The sequence below is a fragment of the Eptesicus fuscus genome, chromosome 9 (assembly GCF_027574615.1).
Source record: "Eptesicus fuscus isolate TK198812 chromosome 9, DD_ASM_mEF_20220401, whole genome shotgun sequence".
In the NCBI taxonomy this organism is placed as follows: domain Eukaryota; kingdom Metazoa; phylum Chordata; class Mammalia; order Chiroptera; family Vespertilionidae; genus Eptesicus; species Eptesicus fuscus.
This window is the reverse complement of record NC_072481.1, coordinates 44,578,962-44,601,497: the sequence shown is the minus strand read 5'-3', so window position 1 is coordinate 44,601,497 and position 22,536 is coordinate 44,578,962. Positions and strand designations below refer to the sequence as shown.

The window sequence follows — 22,536 nt, the reverse complement described above, 5'->3', positions numbered from 1 at the left end:
TCTGACGAGCAGGAACTGTGTCTTAACCCAAACTCCATTTTATACTCGAGAAATAGGAATCAGTGCCTTCATGCTCCAAGTACATGAGACAATATCAAGGTGAGTAAGACCCTGCCCTCACAGATGAGCACAGACATACAGGTGAGGGAGACAGGTGTGCAGGTAACAAATGAACTGAGTTTCTTATAATTAGGATATTAGCCTCATTCTATTGGGGTATTCTCTCTGGGAACTTCAGAGATGGGATGCGCTAACCTTCCTGAGGGGTTTTTACCTACAGGGAAATGTGCTCAAGAGATTGCAGATTAGAACAGGCAGAGAACTAGATAGAAAATCTGATCCTCTACACAACAGAAACAAGTGAGGTGCTTGAGATAAAGTTCCCAGTGCGCCCTGTATTTGCCTTCTATCATTCTGCACACCTGTTATTACCTGGCCAGGATCTGACTTCCTTCCCCAAATATGGACTCCACAGAGCCCTCCACCAGGACCACACTGTGTCCCCAGAGCATCACCTAGCATCTGGGGTACAGTTGAAACTCCATAAATATTTGAGGAATGAACTGATGAAAAGAAGTACAAATATGAAGGTCTTTTCATGGAGGTAAATTAAAAGAAATTTGCAAAGCACGAATGGTGCACCTCTTCAAGTTATCACTGCTATCTGATGCATCGGCACGAGGACCTTTTAAAGATGGGAGAGGGGGAAAATGATGCTAACCTCTACACCTGGCCAGATCATAATCTATTGGCATAGTTCCATGGCATATCAAGTTGATATTCAACCTGGCTCCCTATCCCTTTTTCCAACGCCCCATTTTCCTGAGGAAGAGTTTCAAAAGCAGTGACATTCTATTCTATTCAGTGGCTTCACTTTCTATGACCTTCCCAATTTCCCAATAAGTTCAAGGTGGAACAGAACTGACCACTTTGCCCTTTGCCATTGCGTATAAACACGTACATCATCATCCACAGTTGGGGGGGGGGAATAACTTTGCACCCTGAGATCAACCAAAAATAACAGGTTCATGCTGTCTAGTTCTAGTGCCCATGTCTGAGTCCGTAACAAAAACACACCTTTATCCCTAGTGTTTGTAATGCTGATGTCAGAGGGAGTGTCCCAGCCTCTTTGGCTATAATAATCCAGTGAGATAGTTGCCGTTTCTCCAACATAAACAGACTAATGTATAGTTGGTAACCGTAGTAATATCAGGGCTTGGGCTTTTAAATGCTAGTGGTTTGTTTTATTTGGTAAGCCAGTTCTTCTGAAGTCTGACTCCTTTGTACCTCTTCGCAAGTAAACTTTCCTTTTTCTTTTATAAAAGCTCATCTCTTCTCACAAAGACCTTGGGTCCCCAACTCTGGACTGTGGAATGTGAGCGGCTGGGAGTCCCCAGAAGAGTGGCAGACTGCTGCAAGGGGTGAGGAGGGGATTCTCCACTGAGGCGGGTGTTTAAGCAGAAGAGCACTGACTGGTCACTTATGATTCCAGCAACACATAAAAAATTGTATCGGGTGACTTTTAAAGTTCTTTCCTTTCTAACACCAGGATTCTGTTTGGAAAAGAGGGTGCCAAATGAATAGTGCATTCTCTCAGTCATTCAACAACTGTTTGCTAAGCACCTATTATGTGTTGGGCTTTATAGGAGGCTCTGGGGATATGGTGGAGAATAAGACACATGTGGCTCCTGTTCTCGTGGAAATTAGAGTCTAGTGGAGCGAGAAGACATTAATCAAGTAATCATAGATAAATGTAAAAATTACAGCTGCAATACGTGCAACAAATAAGAAGTGTGTGGTGCCATGGGGATCTGACCCACTCTGGAAGGTTAGGGAGGTTCTCCTAAGAAACTGCCTCTGATCTGGCCTGGAAAATGCAGACATAAATGATCCTATACCCAATTAAGCTACAGAATTCAAATATTTCAAACCTTTTAGAATCACTAATATCAACCCTGAGAAACTCTATAAAGGAATTATTAGAAACATTTGCCATCAAGGGATGTAGTAGGTAGAAATTAACTCCTCATAAGTTAGGAGAAGAGAAGTTAAATAAGTTCAGCTACATTCATTCACAGCAGTGGAGACCCATGGCTATCCAGTCTGATTTCTAAAATGTTTATCTCAGAAATATTACAGAACAATTTTCTTTTTTTCGAAGAGTGAGAGAAAGAGCTTGCGGATTCTTCTCATGATGCATTCTGTTTGAATAAAAAAAGATATCTAAGGGAAGACAGAACCATGGTTGGCACTTAGTATTTGTTTAGTGGATTGACAAATGAATAAACAAGAACAAAGGCTAACAGGAAATTTAAAGTCAAATATTTGGACCCAGCCGGTGTGGCTCCATGATTGAACATTGACCTATGAACCAGGAGGTCATGGTTCCACTCCCAGTCGGGGCACAGACCCGGATTGGAGGCTTGAGCCCAAGTAGGGGGCATGCAGGAGGCAGCCAATCAATGATTCTCTGTCATCCTTGATGTTTCTCTCTCTCCCTCTCCCGTCCTCTCTGAAATCAATAAAAAAACATATATATTTTTTAAAGTCAAATACTTGGGTTCAAAGAAATCAATTCCACAAATGTCACATGGGAAACTTTTCTTGCCAAATGCTCTTGAGTAAAAACTTAAAGGGGTTTAATTATCTATAACATTATGTGGGCCAAATAGTATTATAAAATGTCCTATAAGTGAAGGTCCTATCAAGCACAGTTCAGAGCCCAGTTCCCTGGAAATAATCATCCCACTCTATTCCTTACCTGCCAGTCAACCCTGGAGGCTCAGTGTGCACCTGATTTCCTACGAGGAGCACTGGTGAACTTGGGAGCACCCAGAAGTTGGAGCTGGGTATATAAGTAATGTGGCATGAGGGTGACCTGGAGAAGAGAGAACCTGAGGACGGCCTTCCAGTCCTTGCAGGCCTGTCACATGAGAGAGGAGCAGCTTGTGCTGTCCCGTCTTCAGGCCCATCCCCAGCCACTCAGTACCAGGGATGCCTAGTTGGCTCCAGGGCTCTGACTTACCTTGACCAGTGATTCCCACATGGGCCTGTGGAGCAAGAAGTTACTAGATATATCACACACACAAAAAGAGGAAGGCACTTAACTATGTTTAGCTAAAACTATACAGACAGGATTTCTTACAGTAGAATGTTTTGGAATCTTCCTCTGCTAATAATGTGAATCGCCAAGACAGAGAGGTGCATCCAATTTTCCCAATCATCACTGAACTCAGAACCCTCTCATGGGAAACTTTGTTCTAGACTTCCAAACACCCTGGGAAACCTTGTTCTAGACTTTTCTCTTTCATTAGAAACAGGCACATGGAGTTAGAACACCAAAGATTTAGACATGGTGTTTGCCTTCAAAGACAGCTTCATCCATAAAGAAGAGTGACTGGTACCAAGCTTGCTCTGGGTAACACTAGGGCGAATTTCATGGGAGGAGACCACCTCACAGGTTCACTGCATATTCATTTAGTGTCCTGTGGAGTAATGTAGCATCACCCATATTTTATGAGGTAGGAAAGGACTAAGCGGTACCCTAAGTGGACCTAGAACCTTGGGAAATCATCCAGCCTTCTTTGTGGACACTTTGTTCAATGCTACAACTCATTCATCTTCCTTAATACCCTCCAATTCTATCAAGCCAATTCATTACCAAGAAGTATTGCCACTCCCTCAAGGATATTAAATTGCTTATCTTATATAATAAAGAGGTAATATGCAAATTGACCATCACTCCAACACACAAGATGGCCACCCCCACGTGGTCAAAGATGGCCACCCCATGTGGACACAAGATGGCCAGCAGGGGAGGATAGTTGGGAGGGACCAGGCCTGAAAGAGAGGGCAGTTGGGGGTGACCAGGCCTGCAGGGGAGGGCAGTTGGGGGGGACCAGGCCTGAAAGAGAGGGCAGTTGGGGGAGACCAGGCCTACAGGGGAGGGCAGTTGGGAGGGACCAGCTGCAGGGCAGGGAGGTTGGGGGCGACCAGGCTGGCAAGGGAGGGGAGTTGGGGGCAACCAGGCCTGCAGGGGAGGGCAATTAAGGGTGACCAGGCCAGCAGGGGAGGGCAGTTAGGGGTGACCAGGCCAGCAGGGGAGGGCAGTTAGGGGTGACCAGCCCAGCAGGGAAGGGCAGTTAGGGGTGACCAGGCCTTCAGGGGAGGGCAGTTAGGGGTAATCGGGCTGGCAGGGGAGGGCCGTTAGGGGCACCCAGGCTGGCAAGGGAGGGAAGTTAGGGGTAACTGGGCCAGCAGGGGAGGGCCATTAGGGGTGACCAGGCCGGCAGGGGAAGGCAGTTAAGGGTGACCAGGCCAGCAGGGCAGGGCAGTTAGGGGCAACCAGGCCTGTAGGGGAGGGCAGTTAGGGGCAATCAGGCCAGCAGGGAGGGCAGTTAGGGGCAATCAGGTTGGCAGGAGAGCAGTTAGGCATCGAACAGGCTGTCAGGGGAGTGTTTAGGGGGTGATCAGGCTGGCAGGCAAAAGCAGTTAGGGGCAATCAGGCAGGCAGGCAGGCAAGCGGTTGGGAGCCAGCAGTCCTGAATTGTGTGAGGGATGTCCTAGATTGGATAGGGTGCAGGCTGGGCTGAGGAAACCGCCCCCACCCACCCACCCCCAACCACACCCGTGCATGAATTTCGTGCACCGGGCCTCTAGCAACTTTATAAATAGGTGTCTCAAAATTCCCACCCTACCCCAGTACTTGTGGGATAATAAATGAAATCAGCATTCTATTCTGTTTAACCTCAAATGAACTGCAACTCAATGGCAAGACTCATATAACACTAGATTTTGGTCTTCTTTTCTTTGCTAAAGAATGGAAGTAGAGTACTGAAGGACATAGAAGATTGGTCCTTTTACTTCAAAATATGGGGTAGAGGGAATAGGAGGAGAAGAAATATGGCCACTGAAGTACCTTGCAACCTAGCTGGAGACTAACACATAGGAAAGGGCCACACACTGAAATGGATGCTTGGAAAGGAAGGGAGATCGATGTAGTAGGATAGGGTAGTGGGGAAGGTCACAGAGGTGGAACTTCAGGTAAACATCAGATAGGCAAAGAAGAGGGAGAGCACAGAAAGTGGGGTTTAAGGGTGTTGGGACATCCCCTAAGCATACCACATCCCACTCTTCCATTGTACCACAATTTACACATACATCCTCATGGTCAAGAAAGTAGTTTTAATTTCTTGATCACCTAGCAACTTAGTTCCACCCTAATGGTCTCCCTTCATTTAACCTCAATAAATCACAACTCGTTGCTATAGAAAACCTGGGCCTATTAAAGAGAATGATTTAATGCTGTGCTGAAACCTTCCCTTAAATAAAAATGAAAAACTGACTCGCTCTACCATATTTCTCCCTAGAAATGAAAACATTTATAAAGGTTTCCTTGACCACTGAGGGAAGAAAAATATGTTTATCACTCTGTTAAGTCCCCACAGACTCAATGACCAGGCTGCCAAGGAGGCCCCCAAGCTTCCTGTCTCGGTAGATGTGATCCTCCTGAAATTAAAATTAGCCCTCCTGGGCTGAACGTGCTTGCCGCTTTTCAAATGTGTACACTTCACCGGGGTTGTTATAAATAAGTTGCATCCTGATTTAGGACACATCGGCTACCGTTGCTATTTCAGCGCGGCCCTAGCAGTCTAAGCTTTCACTGCAGGTCGTGTTGACAGGAAAAGAAAGGGGTAGCGCAGGGCTGCGTACTTACCAGTCCCGAAGCTCTCCTCGCCACAAAGGGACAGTTTGCCGGCATCCATCAAATTCCCAAAAAACTTCCAACCGGTGGGGGTCTCATACAAAGCGATCTTTGTAGCATTAGCCACCCTTCAAAGGCATGAAATCAGAGTTACATCACAGCAGGACTGTTAGCATAGCCATGTGAGGGAGGGAAAATAGCAACCATTATTGTAATCAAGGGTCCCATTTAGCACTGCTCAGAGGTAGACACAATTCTAGGATTGGTGGAAAATCGTCAGAGAAAACTTGTGCACAATGGGCTATTCTATGTGGACTCGGAGGAGGGGGTAGAAGAGGAAGAAGAAAGAATTAGTTCAGCTCACTGACTTTAATACCTTAGAAGAAGCAACAGGAGCAAAATGTGAAAGCTTGTTTTGGGGGCTATTTAACTGCACGTGTTTTGGAGACAGTCAACATCTATAACTATTCTATAAAGAACAAAAGAATGGTGTTTTGATGTACTTATAATGACAAAATAATAGAATATGGGGTCTAGGAGGTCAGTATTTTACAGAGAAGGAAAGAGGGCGCAGAATGTTGTGTGATCAGCCCAAGGTCACACAGCCAGGATGCCCAGGGCCTGCTATTCAGCTGCCAGTCGAATGTTCCTTTCATTTCAACAGAAGGCCCCGCAAAGACAGTGCCCAGCAGGCTCTCCCATTTGCACCAGCTTCATCCACACTGACCCATGGTCCCCTGCCCCCTCCAACACATCTTTTACTTCTCCCTATACTTCTTTAGATTATTTAAAACTTTCTTTAAGTGACTTCTTTTTAGATGCCTTGCCCTTTGAACAGGAAGTTACCACATTTCATTCACTGTTTTAGTGAGGTTTGCTTTCCAGAACGCGTGCCTGCTGCTAACAAAACAGTGTCGAGTTTCAATTCTAACATTTGAGGAAAATGATAAGATTTTGAAAACTGTGAAATACAATGAACTTTTAACCGGGTAATGAGGTGTTTCCATTGTGATTCTATGTATGGATTATCAATTTTTCCAGAAGTTGGAATTAAACTGTTCCTGGATGATGCAGAAAGTATTTCAGGACCTGAGAGGTCTAATGTACAGTGATGTGGCCACACACCAGCTCACGACTTTAGGTGGAGGATGCAGAGGCAGAAGCCCTGGGTTCTGATCCAAGCTCTTATTTAGCTGTGGGGTCGTAGACAAGACAGCTAGCTTCTTTTTTGGTTTCTTCTTCTTAAAAATAAGGACTGCAATGCCCTAGCTTGTTTGGCTCAGTGGAGAGTACTGGCCCTGCAGACTGAAGAGGCCCGGGTTCGATTAGGCTCAAGGGCATGTACTTAGGTTGCAGGCTCAGTCCCTGGCTCTGGTCGGGGCTCGTGCAGGAGGCTACCAATCAATGTGTCTCTTTCACCTCGATGTTTCTCTCTGTGTGTCTCTCCCACTCCCTTCCACTCTCTCTAAAAATCAATGGAAAAATATCCTCGGGTGAGGATTAACAAGAAAAAAATAAAGATTGCTGTGAGGATAAATTGAGATGGTGAATGTCAAAAAGCACTGTGTAAACCACAAACCACTATATGAATATTAATCATTATTCTCTTGTTAGCTGACGTCAGCACTATTCTGTAACACACATACACACAAAACCCACAATAGAAAACTGCTACATGGCCCAGTGGTTAAGAAAAAAGATTCTGGGTTTAAATCCTGACTTAGCCTTTTACTAGCTGGGTGACCTTGGGCATGTGACTTAACTTCTTTGTCCCTCTTGTTTTCCCACTTGTAAAGTGGTGTTTATATAGCATTTACCCCATGAGGTTGGTCTGAGAATTAATGACATAACATATCAAGTACTCAGTGTCTAGGTAATTCTCAATTAATATTAGTTATTATTATAAGAGCCTAGATATATGCGTTCTGCTTTCCTACCTGCTCTGGCCTTTTAGTCATTCAGTTGTTCTTTATTCACTCATTCAGCATTTACTGGGCACCTAACATTCTAGTTAACATTCTCCCTGGTTGGCCCTCATTTGTTATTTATTACTGATATTTTTCAATAATTTTAGATGTGATCTTATAATCCACCTTAAAGCCTTTATAAATGAGGTTATATATAATAAATAAATAAGCAAATCACAGATATCCACTGTTTATTGTCACTGGGTCCTTTCTCATAAAAACTGAATGTAATTTTTTAAACTATTTGAGCTTTCAGTTTATTTCAATTTTTGATAAGTGAACATTTGCTGTGTTTGTATGTGCATGGGTATCCAATGAGGGAGTGACGAGGAATGCTTCTTTGAAACACTGATCTTACTTCAAACTGCTCTTTCCCCGCACTCTGCACACGGCTAAAGGAAGTGGCTCTTTAGAATAATGTTTTGGCTACAGTGGGAGGGCCATCCATTCATTTATTCATTAACATTCAATCATTCATTTTCTAAACTGTGTGCGTGCGTGTGTGTGTGTGTATCCCCTATTATCTACGTACGAGGCACACTATGGTCAGGTGGAGTTTAGGATGGTGAATTAGTCAGTCTTTTCTCTGTAGAAGTTTATAGTCCAGGAGGGCAGCTAGTCAAGTCCACAGGCTACCAGAACACAGCGTGGTACATGCTGCGGTGAAAGAAGTGCAGGGTGCTAAGGGATCACAGAGACGGGACATCTCACCCAGAAAAAACTTCACCCATTTCTTCCTAACATAAGCACTTATTTAGCATCAGATGCCCTGGCTGGAAGGGGGGGAAGAGTGTTCCAAGCACAGAAAAGGGCCTGCTGAGGGCTAAGGGAACGGAGAGACCTACCTGTCCAGGGCCCCGCTGGTGGGCATGCTGCGTGCTAAGCCGCGGACCCCGGTTTGCTGGAAGTATGGAATGCTGAAGATGTTGGCAGCAATGACAGCCACGGAGTCTGAAGGGTTCACAAAGAAGCCGTGCTTGCCCAGAATCATGTTTCGATCCTTTGAGAGAGAGGGGTTTCAAAGGAAGAGCTTTTAGTCAAACTGTGGAAGAAATCAAACTATCCCACATGGTGGGGGCTGGGGGAGGGGAATGGAACTTTGAATTATAAAACCTAAAACTGATACATTTATTCAGTGTGGGTTCTAAACACCGGATTTTGTTTCGAATGGATCTGTACAGTACCACTGGGCCAAAGAGCTAAAACTGTTTTCAATGAAAGTGCAAGCCAACTCCTTCTCAACCGAATACCCTGTTCTCCCTCCAGAGGCCGGCTGACTTTAACCTCCCAGACCTTTCCCAAACCCTGGAACCAATCACCTCTCTCCCAGAGGACAGGAGAGATAGAAATAAGAATGGAAATGTTGGCTGTTTATACAGTTTAGTAGGCTTGTCTGGCATCCTTTGAGGAACAAAGGAGATTTCTTCTAGGAAGGGCTTCTAAATCATGGCCCGTCCATTTGGTGCAGAACCAACAAGGCATGCTGCCACCATCCCTGCTTCCTCGGTGCCTGATATGCAGGAAGTTCTAGAACACGGGGAAGAGAAACTCCCATCATGCACTGCCTCAGAAAGATGCATTGCAAAATAGTATCTGCTCCAGACCCCTTCAATTTCCCCAAATTTTGATATGGGAAAACTTATATTTCAGGAAAATAACAAATCTAGCTAATGTCAAAGAACAACAAGCAACAATAAAGAATATACAAATTTTCAATGAAGTAGACATGTGTAGTGCCTATTATCTCTGAGATATCAAGAATACAAACCTAAAACACATTTCCTCCTTGTCTGGTATACGTATGTTCACCAATGTAAATAAAAGAGTGGGTATTAAAAATCTTAATTATAGAGAGGGAATAAAAGGTTAATGCTTTCATTATAGTTCCATCATTCAGCTATTGTAAATGAATGAATGGGGATATTATATTTCCAAAATCCTTTCCAGAGATTGAATAAGTAGCTAGCTGCTAGTTGAGAATAGAAACCTATCTTAGGATAGGTATCTAGAACCCAGCCAGCTCATGAATCAGTAGTCATTAGATCATAACAAGGCCCTAAATATCCTGCCACTCTTAGCAAACATAAATGTATGAAATTAAAAATATGGGTTGCCCAGCCTGTGTGGCTCAGTGGTTGAGTGTTGACCTGTAAACCAGGAGGTCACGGTTTGATTCCCAGTCCAGGTTGCAGACTCCATCCCCAGGAGGGAGTGTGCAGGAGGCAGTCGGTCAATGATTCTCTTTCATCATTGATGTTTCTATCTCTCTCTCCTTCTCCTTTGCTCTCTCTGAGATCCATAAAAATATATTTAAAAAAAAGAAAATATGTGTTAATTTCAAGGACTCTTATTTCTGTTTAAGAAGGTCTTTTAATTATTTAGCCCTGACCCCAGGTGCAATGAAAGATCTTGACTCTCACTCACTAGGCCCACAGGGTCAGGCAGGTGCAGCCCACTTATCCCGCTCTGTAGGATCAGGCCTAGCCTGCGTCAGAGTTCACTTAAAGGGACCTATACCCACCCCATCTCCATCAAAGGCAGCCCCAAAGTCATGCTCTCCTGTCTTCATGGTCTCCACCAGGTCAGCGGCGTAGGTGAGGTTGGGGTCAGGGTGGTGGCCTCCGAAGTCCTCCAGAGGAATGCAGTTGACTGCCGAGTTGGCAGGGGCGCCGAGTTCTTCGCAGAGGATCTTCTTTACATACGGCCCCACCACTGTGTCCAGCATGAAATGAAGACTCAGAAAATAACGCTTATGAAAGTCCGTGAGGGTTGGGGGACGAGGTAGAAAATGGCATGCACGACAATGAGAATGTGCAAACTGTATGCAGGAGCTAGCGGAAACATAGCCCGGTGGAGTAGGAGGTTCTACGAAGAGGAGTACTGAGAGATTAGGTCGGAAAGGGTGGGAACAGTTGATGAAGGAAAGAGTGGGAAGAAGGGAAGGAGCTGACCATCATGAAGGCCCTACAACACACCTGTGCCAGACACTTCCCGACCGTTTGCTCACTCAGTCCTTGAAAAGGCCCACAGGGTTGGCACAGCTCAGTGTGTAAGAGCATGGACTCTGGGATCGGAGTGCCTAGGTTCAAATCCCAGCTCTGCCAATCTCCAGCTGTATAATTCTGGGAAAGTTATTTAGTCTCTTTGTGCCTTTGTCTCCTCTATCTGCATAATGAGGATAATTGTAGTAGCTATCTAGCAGGGTGAAGTGAGTTAATATGAAAGACTGAAAACAGTACTGGCACATGGTATAAATGTTTGCATTATGATTATCACCTTCAATTTATAGAAAAGAAAACTGAGGTTCTGATATGAAGCTGTTTGCCCAAACTTACCCAGTAGGAGTGGGAGCTGGGATTCAGAACCCTAATCTTTCTACTCCATCAGTTATCTGACAAACTGATTAAAAGAGTACAGACAAAGACAGTAACTACAACAATGAACATCAGGAAAAACTAGTCCCGTACTTTATGGTGACATCCAGCATAACTACCAAGAACATTCATCTCTAAAATACTGAGAACGTGTTTTCCTCAAAGAAGGTACTGACACCAATATACTATGTTGCGGAGATCAGCACAGGATAGAATGTGCATCTCCCATTAGGAGCCACATGTTAAGGAAGCTGTTGACACAACACAGAATGAGATCCAGGCAGCCAGGGGCTGTAAGGGATATAGAAACTGAGGCATTAGAGGAACAATGGAAAGGCCTGGAGAAAGAAGTCTACTTCATGACCAGCTCCTCTCAGCAAATGCTCCATTATAAGCCCCATTCCTGAGCCAACCTAGGCTTTCCCTCACTCCTCTACTGTGGCATCTTACAAACATAAAACTTCGTGCATTTGCGACAGCCACTGCCTCACTGGGAATGACCATCACTTGAGTTTCCACCACCCTCGATCTGTCTTACATAAAAGCTAAATTGGTTGCCACTTCTTCCAAGAAACCTTGCTTAATACTTATCAAACTATACCTTCTTCCACACCCCAAAGAGAATACTTGAAATTCTATCTAATCCTCATTTTGTTGGCCTGGTGATGTTAGTTTTTTGTGTTGTTTTTTTTTTTTTTCTTTCTTTTTTAAATATATTTATATTGATTTCAAAGAGGAAGAGAGAGGGAGAGAGAGATAGAAACATCAATGACGAGAGAGAATCATTGACTGGCTGCCTCCTGCACATCCCCCACTGGGGATCAAGCCCACAACCCGGGCATATGCCCTTGAATGGAATCAAACCCAGGACCCTTCAGTCTGCAGGCCGACACTCTATCCACTGAGCCAAACCAGCTAGGGCCTGGTGATGTTAGTTTTTTACCCATCTCATCACCCCAGGCACTGCAAGCTCTTTGAGTCCAGGCCTACCCACCAAGCATACATGTAGTAGGTACTCAATACATGTCTGTCTCATGGTTTGAAAAAACAGAATAGCTTTTGTCTGAATAAAGTACACCCAGCCCAGCTGGAGAGGCTCAGATGGTTAAGCATTGTCCTGTGCACCAAAAGGTTGTTGCTTCAATTTCCGGTCAGGGCACATGCCTGGGTTACGGGTTTGATCCCCAGTCAGGACCTGTGCTGAAGGCAACCAATCAGTGTTTCTCACATTGATGTTTCTCTCTCTCTCTCTCTCTCTCTCTCTCTCTCTCTCTCTCTCTCTCTCTCTCTTCTCTCTCTCTATCTCTCTCTATCTCTATCTCTGTCTCTATCTCTATCTCTCTCTCTATCTCCCTTAATCTCTCTAAGCATGGCCTTGGGTGAGGTTTAACAAAAAAGTAGACCCATCCATGGGACTCCAGAGCCAAGTTAGGGCCCAATGGGAGGAGTTCCAGGATGGGAGATTCAGCCTCCAGGAGAAGGCTTTCTAACCCTGGTTATGCAGTGTTAACAGGAGGCTCTCAACAGCATTGTCAAAAGGGTTCAGCACAGAAGAAAGTCTTTCTCAGCCAGACAAGCAGCTGGATTCCAACACCAAGGAAACTCCTGCTGCTCAAAGCTTCCAAAATTCTAAATTATTACAAAACAAATGAACAACCTAAATGCTCAGGAATTCCCATATTCCTACACGCAAGAAAACCTCATGGTTCACTTCATAATGACAGCTGCTGTCTCTACTGACCTGGCCACACACCCCCCAGAGGAAGAAGAGGGAGAGACACACATCCTGTTGTTTCTGAATTTAATCCTGGGCTTGCTCTGCCTGCTTCTAAGAAAAGGAGCATGCGGGGGCAGACGAGAGGGGCTGTGGGGCTCAGGAGAGTGTTCACCCCATCTAGTAAATGACAAAACGCCCCCTTGGAAATAGTGGGGTATTTAGAATAGAATGTAAGGTATCTTCGGAGAGGCAGGAAGAGTCCACAAACGCAGCTGCACATGACACAAACCTGATGCTTAATGTGGAAACACTGCCCTCCACTCCACCTCGCTGTGGGGAATGTCTCTACTGCCTGCTGCATATAGTTAGATTTTTATTTCTAGTTGAAATAAAACCATTTAGTTGAAATGGTTACAAAATAATTGTTTAAAAAATATCAGAGATGGAAAAATACAAGAACCATATGATTTCACGCCTATGTGGGCTACAAAACAAAAAGCAACAAACAAACTCATAGACGCAGACCACAGTATGGTGATTACCAGAGGGGAAAGGCGTGGAGGGTGGATGAAGAGGGTACAGGGGGTCAAATATATGGTGACGGAAGGAGATGAGACTTTAGGTGGTGGATACACAATGCAATAGACAGATGATGTATTATAAGGTTGCATGCCTGAAACTTATATAATGTGATTAACTAAAGTTACCCCCCAATAAATTTAAATAAAAAATGAGGGGAGAAGAGCCAGAGAAAGTCTTAAGAAAAGGCTTGTTAAAGCATCATGATGCACAGAGCAGAGAGCAGCTTCACATCTGAGAGAAGGGCGTGGCAGAGAAGTGGCCCCGTACCTCCGTGCATGGCATCGATGCGGATCTTCAGTCGGTTTGGACCAGAAAGCAGTTCTTTCAGGGCACTGAAATCAAAGATGTTTCTCAGCATCGCAGCGTAAGCTTCCACCGAATCCACAATTTCCACTGTGGGAAGAGGCAATATTGAAAGATGGAGGAACCAAGCACATTTAGAAATATTCTCCTCTGCAATGATTGCGTGGCTGTAAACATGCCATGGCTATGTTAAAAAGCCAATTACCGACCAGCCCCACGATGCCAGGCCTGGTACAGGATCCCGTATTCAATACTAACAATGTTCCTGGGAGGTAAATGATAGGGTCCTATTTTGTAGACAAGGAAACGCAAGGTCTGTAAGGTTAAACCACTTGTCCATACAGCTGGGATGGGGCACTCAGGGGATTTTTGAAGGAGGTTTGCCTGGCGGTAAACTCAGCTTTTCTGCCACATTGATTCCCTATCCATCTTCATGAGAAGTGTATTTTGGTGTCATAAATAACAGAAAATGTGACACCTACTTTCCTTTCCTTTTTCCAGGCCCATTGCCATCAAAACTTAATGGTAAAAAGCAGGAAAAAGTATTTTTTAATGAATCATTTTCACATGCACCACTAAAGGAATAAAATAAATATAAGAACTTAGTATTGCTGGATTTTCAGGGGTCTGAACATTTTCAAGACATTAAGAATTTAGGAAATTCTCTACTGATGTTTTCTAAACCCTAAGCAGGTCTTCAGGATGTGGCAAAGCACCACCTTCTCTTCGTTAGGCTGCAACTGTCCGCTCTCCATGGGGGGGTGCAAACAAAAAATGCAGTCCAGGGGGAAGAACACATGTTAGAGCAAAGTCAGAATGCAAGTCACGTTGCCAACCATCTCACCCTTATTAATCAAATATGAGTAATTTCACAAACATTTACTCCATCAATCATTGTAACACCTTGATATTTAACAACAAAATGTTTACTACGACTGCCTACACAGGGAGTTTCAATTTAGCCCCCAAAATGGTGTCGTTTGATTTTACTGAATATTAGGGCAGGGGGAAAAAAAAAATCAAAACCCAAGCTTTGGAATCATTCACACCTGGGTTTGAATCCCGGCTTACCACTCACTCCCTGCGTGAGCTGAGCCTGTTACTCAAGCTCTCTCAGCCTTTGTTTCCTCACCTGGAAAAAGTGAATACCGACAGTGCTGCCCTCACAGGGCTACTGCAAGAATAAAGCAGGATAATAAATGGTAAGAGCTTGGCACATAAAAAAAGCTCAATAAAAGTTAGTTATGATTATAATCTTACCAGTCTTCTAGCCAAATTCGTGATATAGATATGGAAGCTGAGGCCTTGAGATTTGGAAATGACTTACCCAGGGTCACACTGCTGAGCACTGGCAGTGCCCAGAGAACCCAGGCCTCTAGAGTCCCGGACCCAATTCCAGATGTGCTAATTAATGCATGCAAAGCTCAGTGACCACAATCTTTCTGAAGCTGAACGCCCATATTATTAAAACCTGGAAAGGCAAATCGCTCAAGTTGGAACTAGGGGTGGGCAGGAGGGAAAGAGGGAGGTGAACATGCCTGTGAAGGGTTTGAACTTGTTTTCCAGGTCAAACTGCTGCTTTCCCAGAACTCCGAGGTCTACTTTCAGGTCAGGGCAAATTGCATATTCTTCTATTGTCTTGCTGATTTGGAAAATCTTATCAGTTACTGCTTCGGGAGCAGGACCTGGAAACCAAATAGCGAACAGTGGGTCGTTTTGTACAGCTGACATGGAAACACACAAAAAAAAAAAAAACGCGAAACTCATCAATTCCTCTTCACTCGCACATCTGCCATTCATCTCATCATCCAGGCAGCAAAATATCAGGGTTTTCTAAAAGAAAATACCATGTTAATGACCATCGGTGCCTGGCTCCTCACATTCAGGTACAGCAGAGTGAGAAGCATTTCTTTTCCACCAAAAGGAAACAAAGAGGCCCCCTTTACTAAGGACCAGAACCAGAACCCTGGCCTCCCACGGCATTGATTATTGGCTTATCCTCCTGAACATAAAATTGACCATCCTCAAAATGACAGCACACTCACCTCCATTGGAAATATTGAATTTGATTCCAAAATCTCCGTTGGGCCCTCCAGGGTTGTGGCTGGCTGTCAGGATGATCCCACCAAGGGCTTTGATCTTTCTAATGATGCAGGAAACAGCAGGGGTGGAGAGGATTCCATTCTGTCCAATAACCAAGCGGCCAATCTAGGAGAAGAAATCCAGAACACACACTTTCGCATCAGTGAGTCCAGAGCTCCTGCACAGAAACCCCAGTACCACAGGCAGATGAACCAAGAACTATCCTACTGGACCAGGAAAGGTGTTCTTTATTGAATCTTTACAGTTTGGGTGGTTACTGTTATTTTGAAGTGGAATATTATTGTTGTTGACAAATAATACTCTTATTGAAGTAAAATCATTATTGTTGAACAAAGCCATTCCTTCAAATAGTTTTGGGGGACTGTGAAGTTTTAGTGTATGATCTGTACTGTAAGACTCTGGCAAGAAAACGTAAGAATATGCAAAACAGAGTCTTTCCAGACCAGGTTCATAATTTGGATACACTGAAAGAGTGTGAGGAAACCCACATTTTTATCCAATTCAATCATACTTTCCATCCACGTTGGGAAAAGAATATAAGTTCAGCTTAAAAGAAATTCTAATCCAATGAGAAGACTTCTATAAATTAAAATGTTTAGAAAAGTAAAAAAGGCAAACTTTATATGAAATCTATTACAAAATGTATCTCAGAATTTACATTTCCAGTCAAGCTTAGATGTTAACACAATAGCATGCCAGGTACTGTATGAGTCACCTCTGGGCCAAGGCCTGAAATGCTGGGAGTTAGTACTGGGTAAACCAGTCAGAACTACCCACATGAAAGGGCTACAGGTAGTAGTTTTGTTGTGTTAACTCACCTTCCCATTATCTCTCAAAATGGTATCAGCACAGCTCCTAGCTCTTCCTTCACTAACATGATAGTCATTTATATGTCTCAGCATGACCCACATTGGACACACATGGAGAAGACTGACATACTTGGAGAAGATGTGACTGCCACATAAAAAGATTTATAAGTAAGGAGTTTGTGCCCTCCCTCCATTCTTTCTTCTGAGACAAGAAAGGGATGGGAATGCTTTGAAATTTTCCATTTGTTGTTTCCTTTGGGCCCATCAGATATAAATATGGTCGAAGAAACAACTTGAGAGTAGATGTGTTCTCAAAGTTTCTCTGTGACTGTTACCTTTGCCATCCTCCCAGAGGTCACCCTCCCATCGGTCACTGCCTTATAATTCCACCCTTCCACCACCACCCACCTCCCAGGAAGCAGCTGGTTCAATTTCAGTCACCTCTCGGCTCATATGTCTATCTCCGAACAATTTCTGTTATACTAATATTTTTGTTATATCCTGCCTCCCTCAGGAAGTGGTAACAACTAGGGTAGGGGCTGTAAATAGGCTTCTTTATAAACTAGAGAAACCTGCCGAAACCGGTTTGGCTCAGTGGACAGAGTGTCGGCCTGCGGACTCAAGGGTCCCAGGTTCGATTCCGGTCAAGGGCATGTAACTTGGTTGCGGGCACATCCCCAGTAGGGATTGTGCAAGAGGCAGCTGATCGATGTTTCTCTCTCATCGATGTTTCTAACTCTCTATCCCTCTCTCTTCCTCTCTGTAAAAAATCAATAAAATATATTTAAAAAATAAATAAATAAAATAAACTAGAGAAACCTGAAGATGGTGTGAAATCAATATTATGATTATCCTGAGCTTCTGAGAGCTTTCTACAGCCCATGGCACTTCCCATTCATCCTCACAAGGGCTCCTCCCATTGTGTAGATGAAGCAGCTGAGGTCCAAGTTGTCACATTCCTGCCCATTTGCTCATTCTTACATCCACCTAACAGCAAGAACAACAAGCAAGTATGGGAAGGTGCTATGGTAGACATTGGGATCGATGACATGACAAGGTCACACGGCATCCAGTGGCAATAGCTGGGAAATTGAAACTTCCTGACTCTATACAGTGGGAATGGAAACATCTCACACGTCCAGCAGTTTCCCGGTGTGGTTCTGATGAGAATAAAAGACTATGGTTGAGGAGTTCCATTTCTAGGCATGGCTTAGAAATGGCAACTTCATCAGCCAGCGTGGCTGGTGGAGTTATCTGGAAATTGTATTTGCACCTGAAGCATACTGACTTTTACTTAGACTTTGTATGCATATGGTGTGGAAGGAGAGACTGGTAAAAATAAATATGAATCTATGCCACCCAAATCACTCCTTAATTCTACCATTCCTTATGGCGATGTCTGCAGTCAGTGATGGCCCAAGACTGAGGGGACTAAGCCAGGGGGAAATAGTAAAAAGGAAAGCTGAGAGAGAGAAGCCAGGGAAGCCCTTAGTAGTTTCTTTCTCGTGGGCCCAAGAAGAGGTACCGCTGGCCAAAACATCCCCTTCCAAAGCAGACTCTTTCCCATGAATCACCCTCAGGAAAATTAACTGTAAAGTTGATGCTGGGAAAATATTACTCTGTTACCGTCCTTCCGTTAAGGAAGTCGGAAGACTTATAACAGCTCCTGACTGTAGTCTCCCCTGCTTCTCTCCCACCTGTACCTCTGCTGCTCTACCCTGGCCGAATTGAGCCTACCTCCTCAGGCCCACCTAGTTCACCTTTCTATAGTCCTGTGTCCCTCCTCAACTCAAAAATCCTCCCTGTACTATTTGATCCAGAAATTACACCTCTAGATATACACACAAAAGAAAGCAGAGACTCAAACAAATAACTTACACACCCATGTTCATAACAGCATTACACACAACAGCCAAAGGTGAGAACAACCCAAACATCCATCAACAGATTATTGGATAAACAATATGCAGTGTATACAGACAATGGAATAATACTCAGCCTTACAAAGGAATGAAACTCTGATACATGCTACAACAGGGATGAACCTTGAAAACATAAACTAAACCAGAAACAAAAGAACAGATATTGTCTGATTCCACTTATATGAGGTACCTAAAATGGTCAAATTCATAGGCAGAAAGTAGAACAGAGGTCGCCAGGGGCTGGGGGGAAGGGAGCATATTGAATGTAATCAATACCACTGAAGCGTGCACTTAAAAATGGTTAAAATGCAAAGTTTTGTTATGTATGATTCGCCATAAAAAAAATAAAGAAGAAAAGATGCATCTTTCTCTGATTCCTCAATGTCTACCGACTCAGAGGGAACCCCCTCAGCCTGGCACTGAGAGTCCCTCTCCCACCAGCGTTCCCTGCCCTTCTCCTCTCCTGCTACTCCTGTCTGCCTCTCTCATATCACACCACCAATGGGTACCTCACTGTTCCCCAATATTTTATAGTCAGACATGACAGGAAGAAAACTTACATTTTCCTTTTAATTGAAAATAGGGCCTCGTGTCTTATGTTTCACAAAAGACAAGATCCATTTTCTTCGCCCTGCTAGTCATATACACGGGTTCAAGTCTCATTTCTAAACATACCTCTAAGTTCAAAGCTCTGGGGACCATCTGAGATATCAGTATTAGAAACGGGGCACCACCAATATTTTATTTTGTACATTACAATTTCCTATAACTCCATATAGCTTTATGCAAACAAAAACAAAGAGAAACTAACAAAGGCAAATTATATTCCATAATCCTTAAATGCACCAGATAAAAGTGTACTAAAGAGGGGAAAAAAAAGAAAAAAAAAAAGAATGATCTCCATTTAGCTCGCTAGGCTGAAAAGTCCTCCCAAGAACTGGCTCATGAATGGAGTGGGTATTGACAAAGGCAAGGAAGGAACATTGACTTCTACCCAACTCTGTAGTAGAAGTAGAAGATTATCTCTCCTTTAGATTTCCTCCCTAGAGTTCTGCCCACAATCAAAGGGATGCTAAAATAGTCAGAATTTATGATATGTTAGACAAAGAAGAAATCACACTGTATAGGATTTTAGAAGCTTTACCAGATTAAAGTGCTGTATTGGCCCACTAAATGTGTTAAGTAATCCATTTGGGTAGCAGGACTGCTCTAAAGGCAACGCTATTTTGAATAAAGAATGCCCTTGCAAAGTCATGAAAATATTGCTTGCGCTGGCTGCCACGCCATAGGCAGTTATCATATTTAGTCAATGATTAGCACTTAAATGTATAATTGAGCAAACCTTCAGATTGTAAAACTGAGAAAGTCTCTAGAGTCTGCCTGAATTACACATTCCTACCACCTCTTCCACATCCTTCAGCTCCACACAAAAATGAAATGAAGCCAAATACATCACAGCAAAGGGGACAGTGTACCAGATGCACTCAACAGCCCAGATATATGCGGAGAAATAATGTTCCATTCATTCTCTCTCAAAAGATTAAAAGCATCTTAATACCATTCCCTTTGCAGCTCTCCTCAAAGGTGAAATTTATAGCATGTCACATTTTATCTTAAAAATGTGTATGTGTCATAATAATTTCATATGTGAGTGCTTTATCAGCAATTTTTACATGAAAGGCATTCAGATTCTGAAACTAGGTAGAAAGGAAACGTTGCATTATAAGCAATAGGATTTACAAACATTTAAAATTTTAATTTGGTAGTATTTTTGTTGTTGTTTAATTTGGCTTTTGCAATCACACCTGCTTGGCATATCATTAAAATAGACAGAAAATGAATGCCCAACACATTTGATGGCAATGCTAAATTATGATCCCAGTAACAGAATTGCTTCCAGAGAGGAAGTAGAAAAGATTTTATAAATTTATAAGTACTAAAAGACTTTGTTCTCCAAATTATTGCTAAGTATAATCTAAAACACTAAAAATATATATTTCTGGTCTCACAGAGGGATTTGCAGAGCAAAGACAGTGATGTGCTGCTGCCCACCTTCCTATAAATCAGTGGGGCTGTGCAAACTGTTAGATTATCAAGATCAGTGCTTTTGGGCACAAGATTCCTTCTGATTTGGTTAATTCAGCCAACAAGGTTTTTTCCCCAATGCGAAGCGTTAGCAGAGCCTCCTTATAGTAAAGTCTCACAGGAGTTATTATCTCTACTCTGCTGCACAAATTCACCGCACACAGGGCTTCTTTGTGTCCAAGGTCATGATGAGCAGGTTCCCCTGTAACAGGTCCTCTTGGAAGACTCACACCTTACATTTTCCAATCCCCTCCTCGTATTTCTGCATGACTACCAGGATTCATCAACAACAGCATGCCCTGGCTTTTGTTTTCCTGTTTGACAAGTGACTGAACTTCAACAAGGAAGCCATTGAAAGAAAACAAAATCCTCCTCTCTCCACTACTCATTAGAGCCTTCTTAGAAAGGACAGAGTGCCCTCAAAACTAGTTAGAATGTACACAGGAGAGTTTACGGCTGGGGGTGCGCTTTAAATGTCTAATAAGCAACAGGTACTTGTCCAAGCAATAGGTACAGAGCACAGCACACAAAAAGTTGAACTTACGTCCCTATGTCGCAATGTGGCATGTAATTTCAGCAGCATTTTCACAGCAGTCTATCTCTGAAGTCACAATGAAACCTGACTGGATGTTAGTAGAACTGAGGTGCATACCCCAAACAAATCCTTGTACTTTTGTATATTTCTGCACAATTAAGAGGTTATGTGGAGAGCCAGAAACGCAACAACACATGGTATACCAACCCCATTGGCGGCCGCCATCTGCACTATTGTTTCTACTGCCGACTTATTAAAATACCGCCCATCTCCACCAACCACCAGTGAGGATCCCTGGCGATCTTTTAGGTCTACAGAAAAGAATATGCTCTGGATAAAATTTTCCAGGTAGCCTGGCTTTGCCTCGAAACAATAGGTTTTCTTCCGTAATCCACTAATTCCTGGTTTCTGGTCATGGTAGGGAGTTGTAGCAAAAGTCAACAGAGGGAGAGGACCTTCTTCCATTTTCCTGTATTTCCCAAAAATCCATTCATCAAAATCACTCATCTTTCATTTCCACCACTTGGCTCAGCGCGGGGATCCAGAAAGCAGTGAAGAGCTCCCCAAATAGTCCCGTACAAACTGACGCTGCAACAGTGTCCTCTGAATAACTAAAATAGCGGCCCTGTCTGGACAATGGCTTCAGGGAGGAAGCTGGCTTGATCCCTTGTTGTGGCCGCCCCTTGTGAACGAGTTCAGGGCCACCACCCACCCACATCCACACACAAAGCAATCTTCAAAGTTGTTTTGGTGAGGACACTTCTGCCCACACAACCAAGCCAAATACCCTTCAATTATTTTTGCCTCGTATCCCGTTCGGGTGGAGACAGCTCCGAAGGGTGCTGCGGGCAGCAGGCTTCAGTTGCAAACACCAGATGGCTGCCAGACTCCACTCTCCGAGCCCAGGCAGAGACAGCCAGTGCAGACCCAGGAAGCAGGTTGTGAATAAGACACCCCGGTGTGGCTCCCGCTGCTCCTGACACCCCTTAAACCAGAGCCTCTCTGGGCAGTCATCACCGAGAAGGCCATCTGAAGCTAAAGTTGTCCCATGCCATCTAGCAAGTTAAAGGTCAATCTTAAAATGGAAGTGAGGAATCAGTGACCTCCTGGACTTCTTACATCACTGTCACTTTGATACCCAAGTGATTTTTTACTTCCCACATGCAATTTCAGGTAAAAGGGGGTGGGGGGGGGATCATTTAACGGAACACATTTATTCACTGACCACAAAGGATTTAACAAAATAGTCTTCAGTTCTAGAAGAACAGACACCTACAAATATGCCGTGAATGACTGACAGCTTGGTCGTTTCCTTGAAAAGTGGGAATGAAGATGCTCCGAACCCTTGAAAACGTAAGCAGAGGAGAAGGGGGGAAGTATGTGTTTTGAGTGTACGAGGTTTGATCAAGTTATTATTTAGAAAAATACTATAAAC

At 43.7% G+C, this 22,536-nt stretch overlaps 1 protein-coding gene across 2 annotated transcripts in view; it reads right to left on the bottom strand.

Annotated features, from left to right (window-relative positions):
• PGM1 (phosphoglucomutase 1) overlaps positions 1-22,536 on the bottom strand; it is a 55,735-nt gene that overhangs the window by 14,357 nt on the left and 18,842 nt on the right. For both annotated transcript variants that reach the window (XR_003616765.2, XM_008139392.3), the window contains exons 2-7: positions 15,693-15,855; positions 15,186-15,332; positions 13,612-13,737; positions 10,193-10,383; positions 8,517-8,671; positions 5,717-5,832 (exon numbers count right to left, since the gene is read on the bottom strand). Coding sequence is in view for 1 of the 2 variants with exons in the window: in XM_008139392.3 (XP_008137614.2) it covers positions 5,717-5,832; positions 8,517-8,671; positions 10,193-10,383; positions 13,612-13,737; positions 15,186-15,332; positions 15,693-15,855 (898 nt within the window). In the remaining variant the exon portion in view is untranslated. The remainder of the gene's footprint in view (positions 1-5,716; positions 5,833-8,516; positions 8,672-10,192; positions 10,384-13,611; positions 13,738-15,185; positions 15,333-15,692; positions 15,856-22,536) is intronic.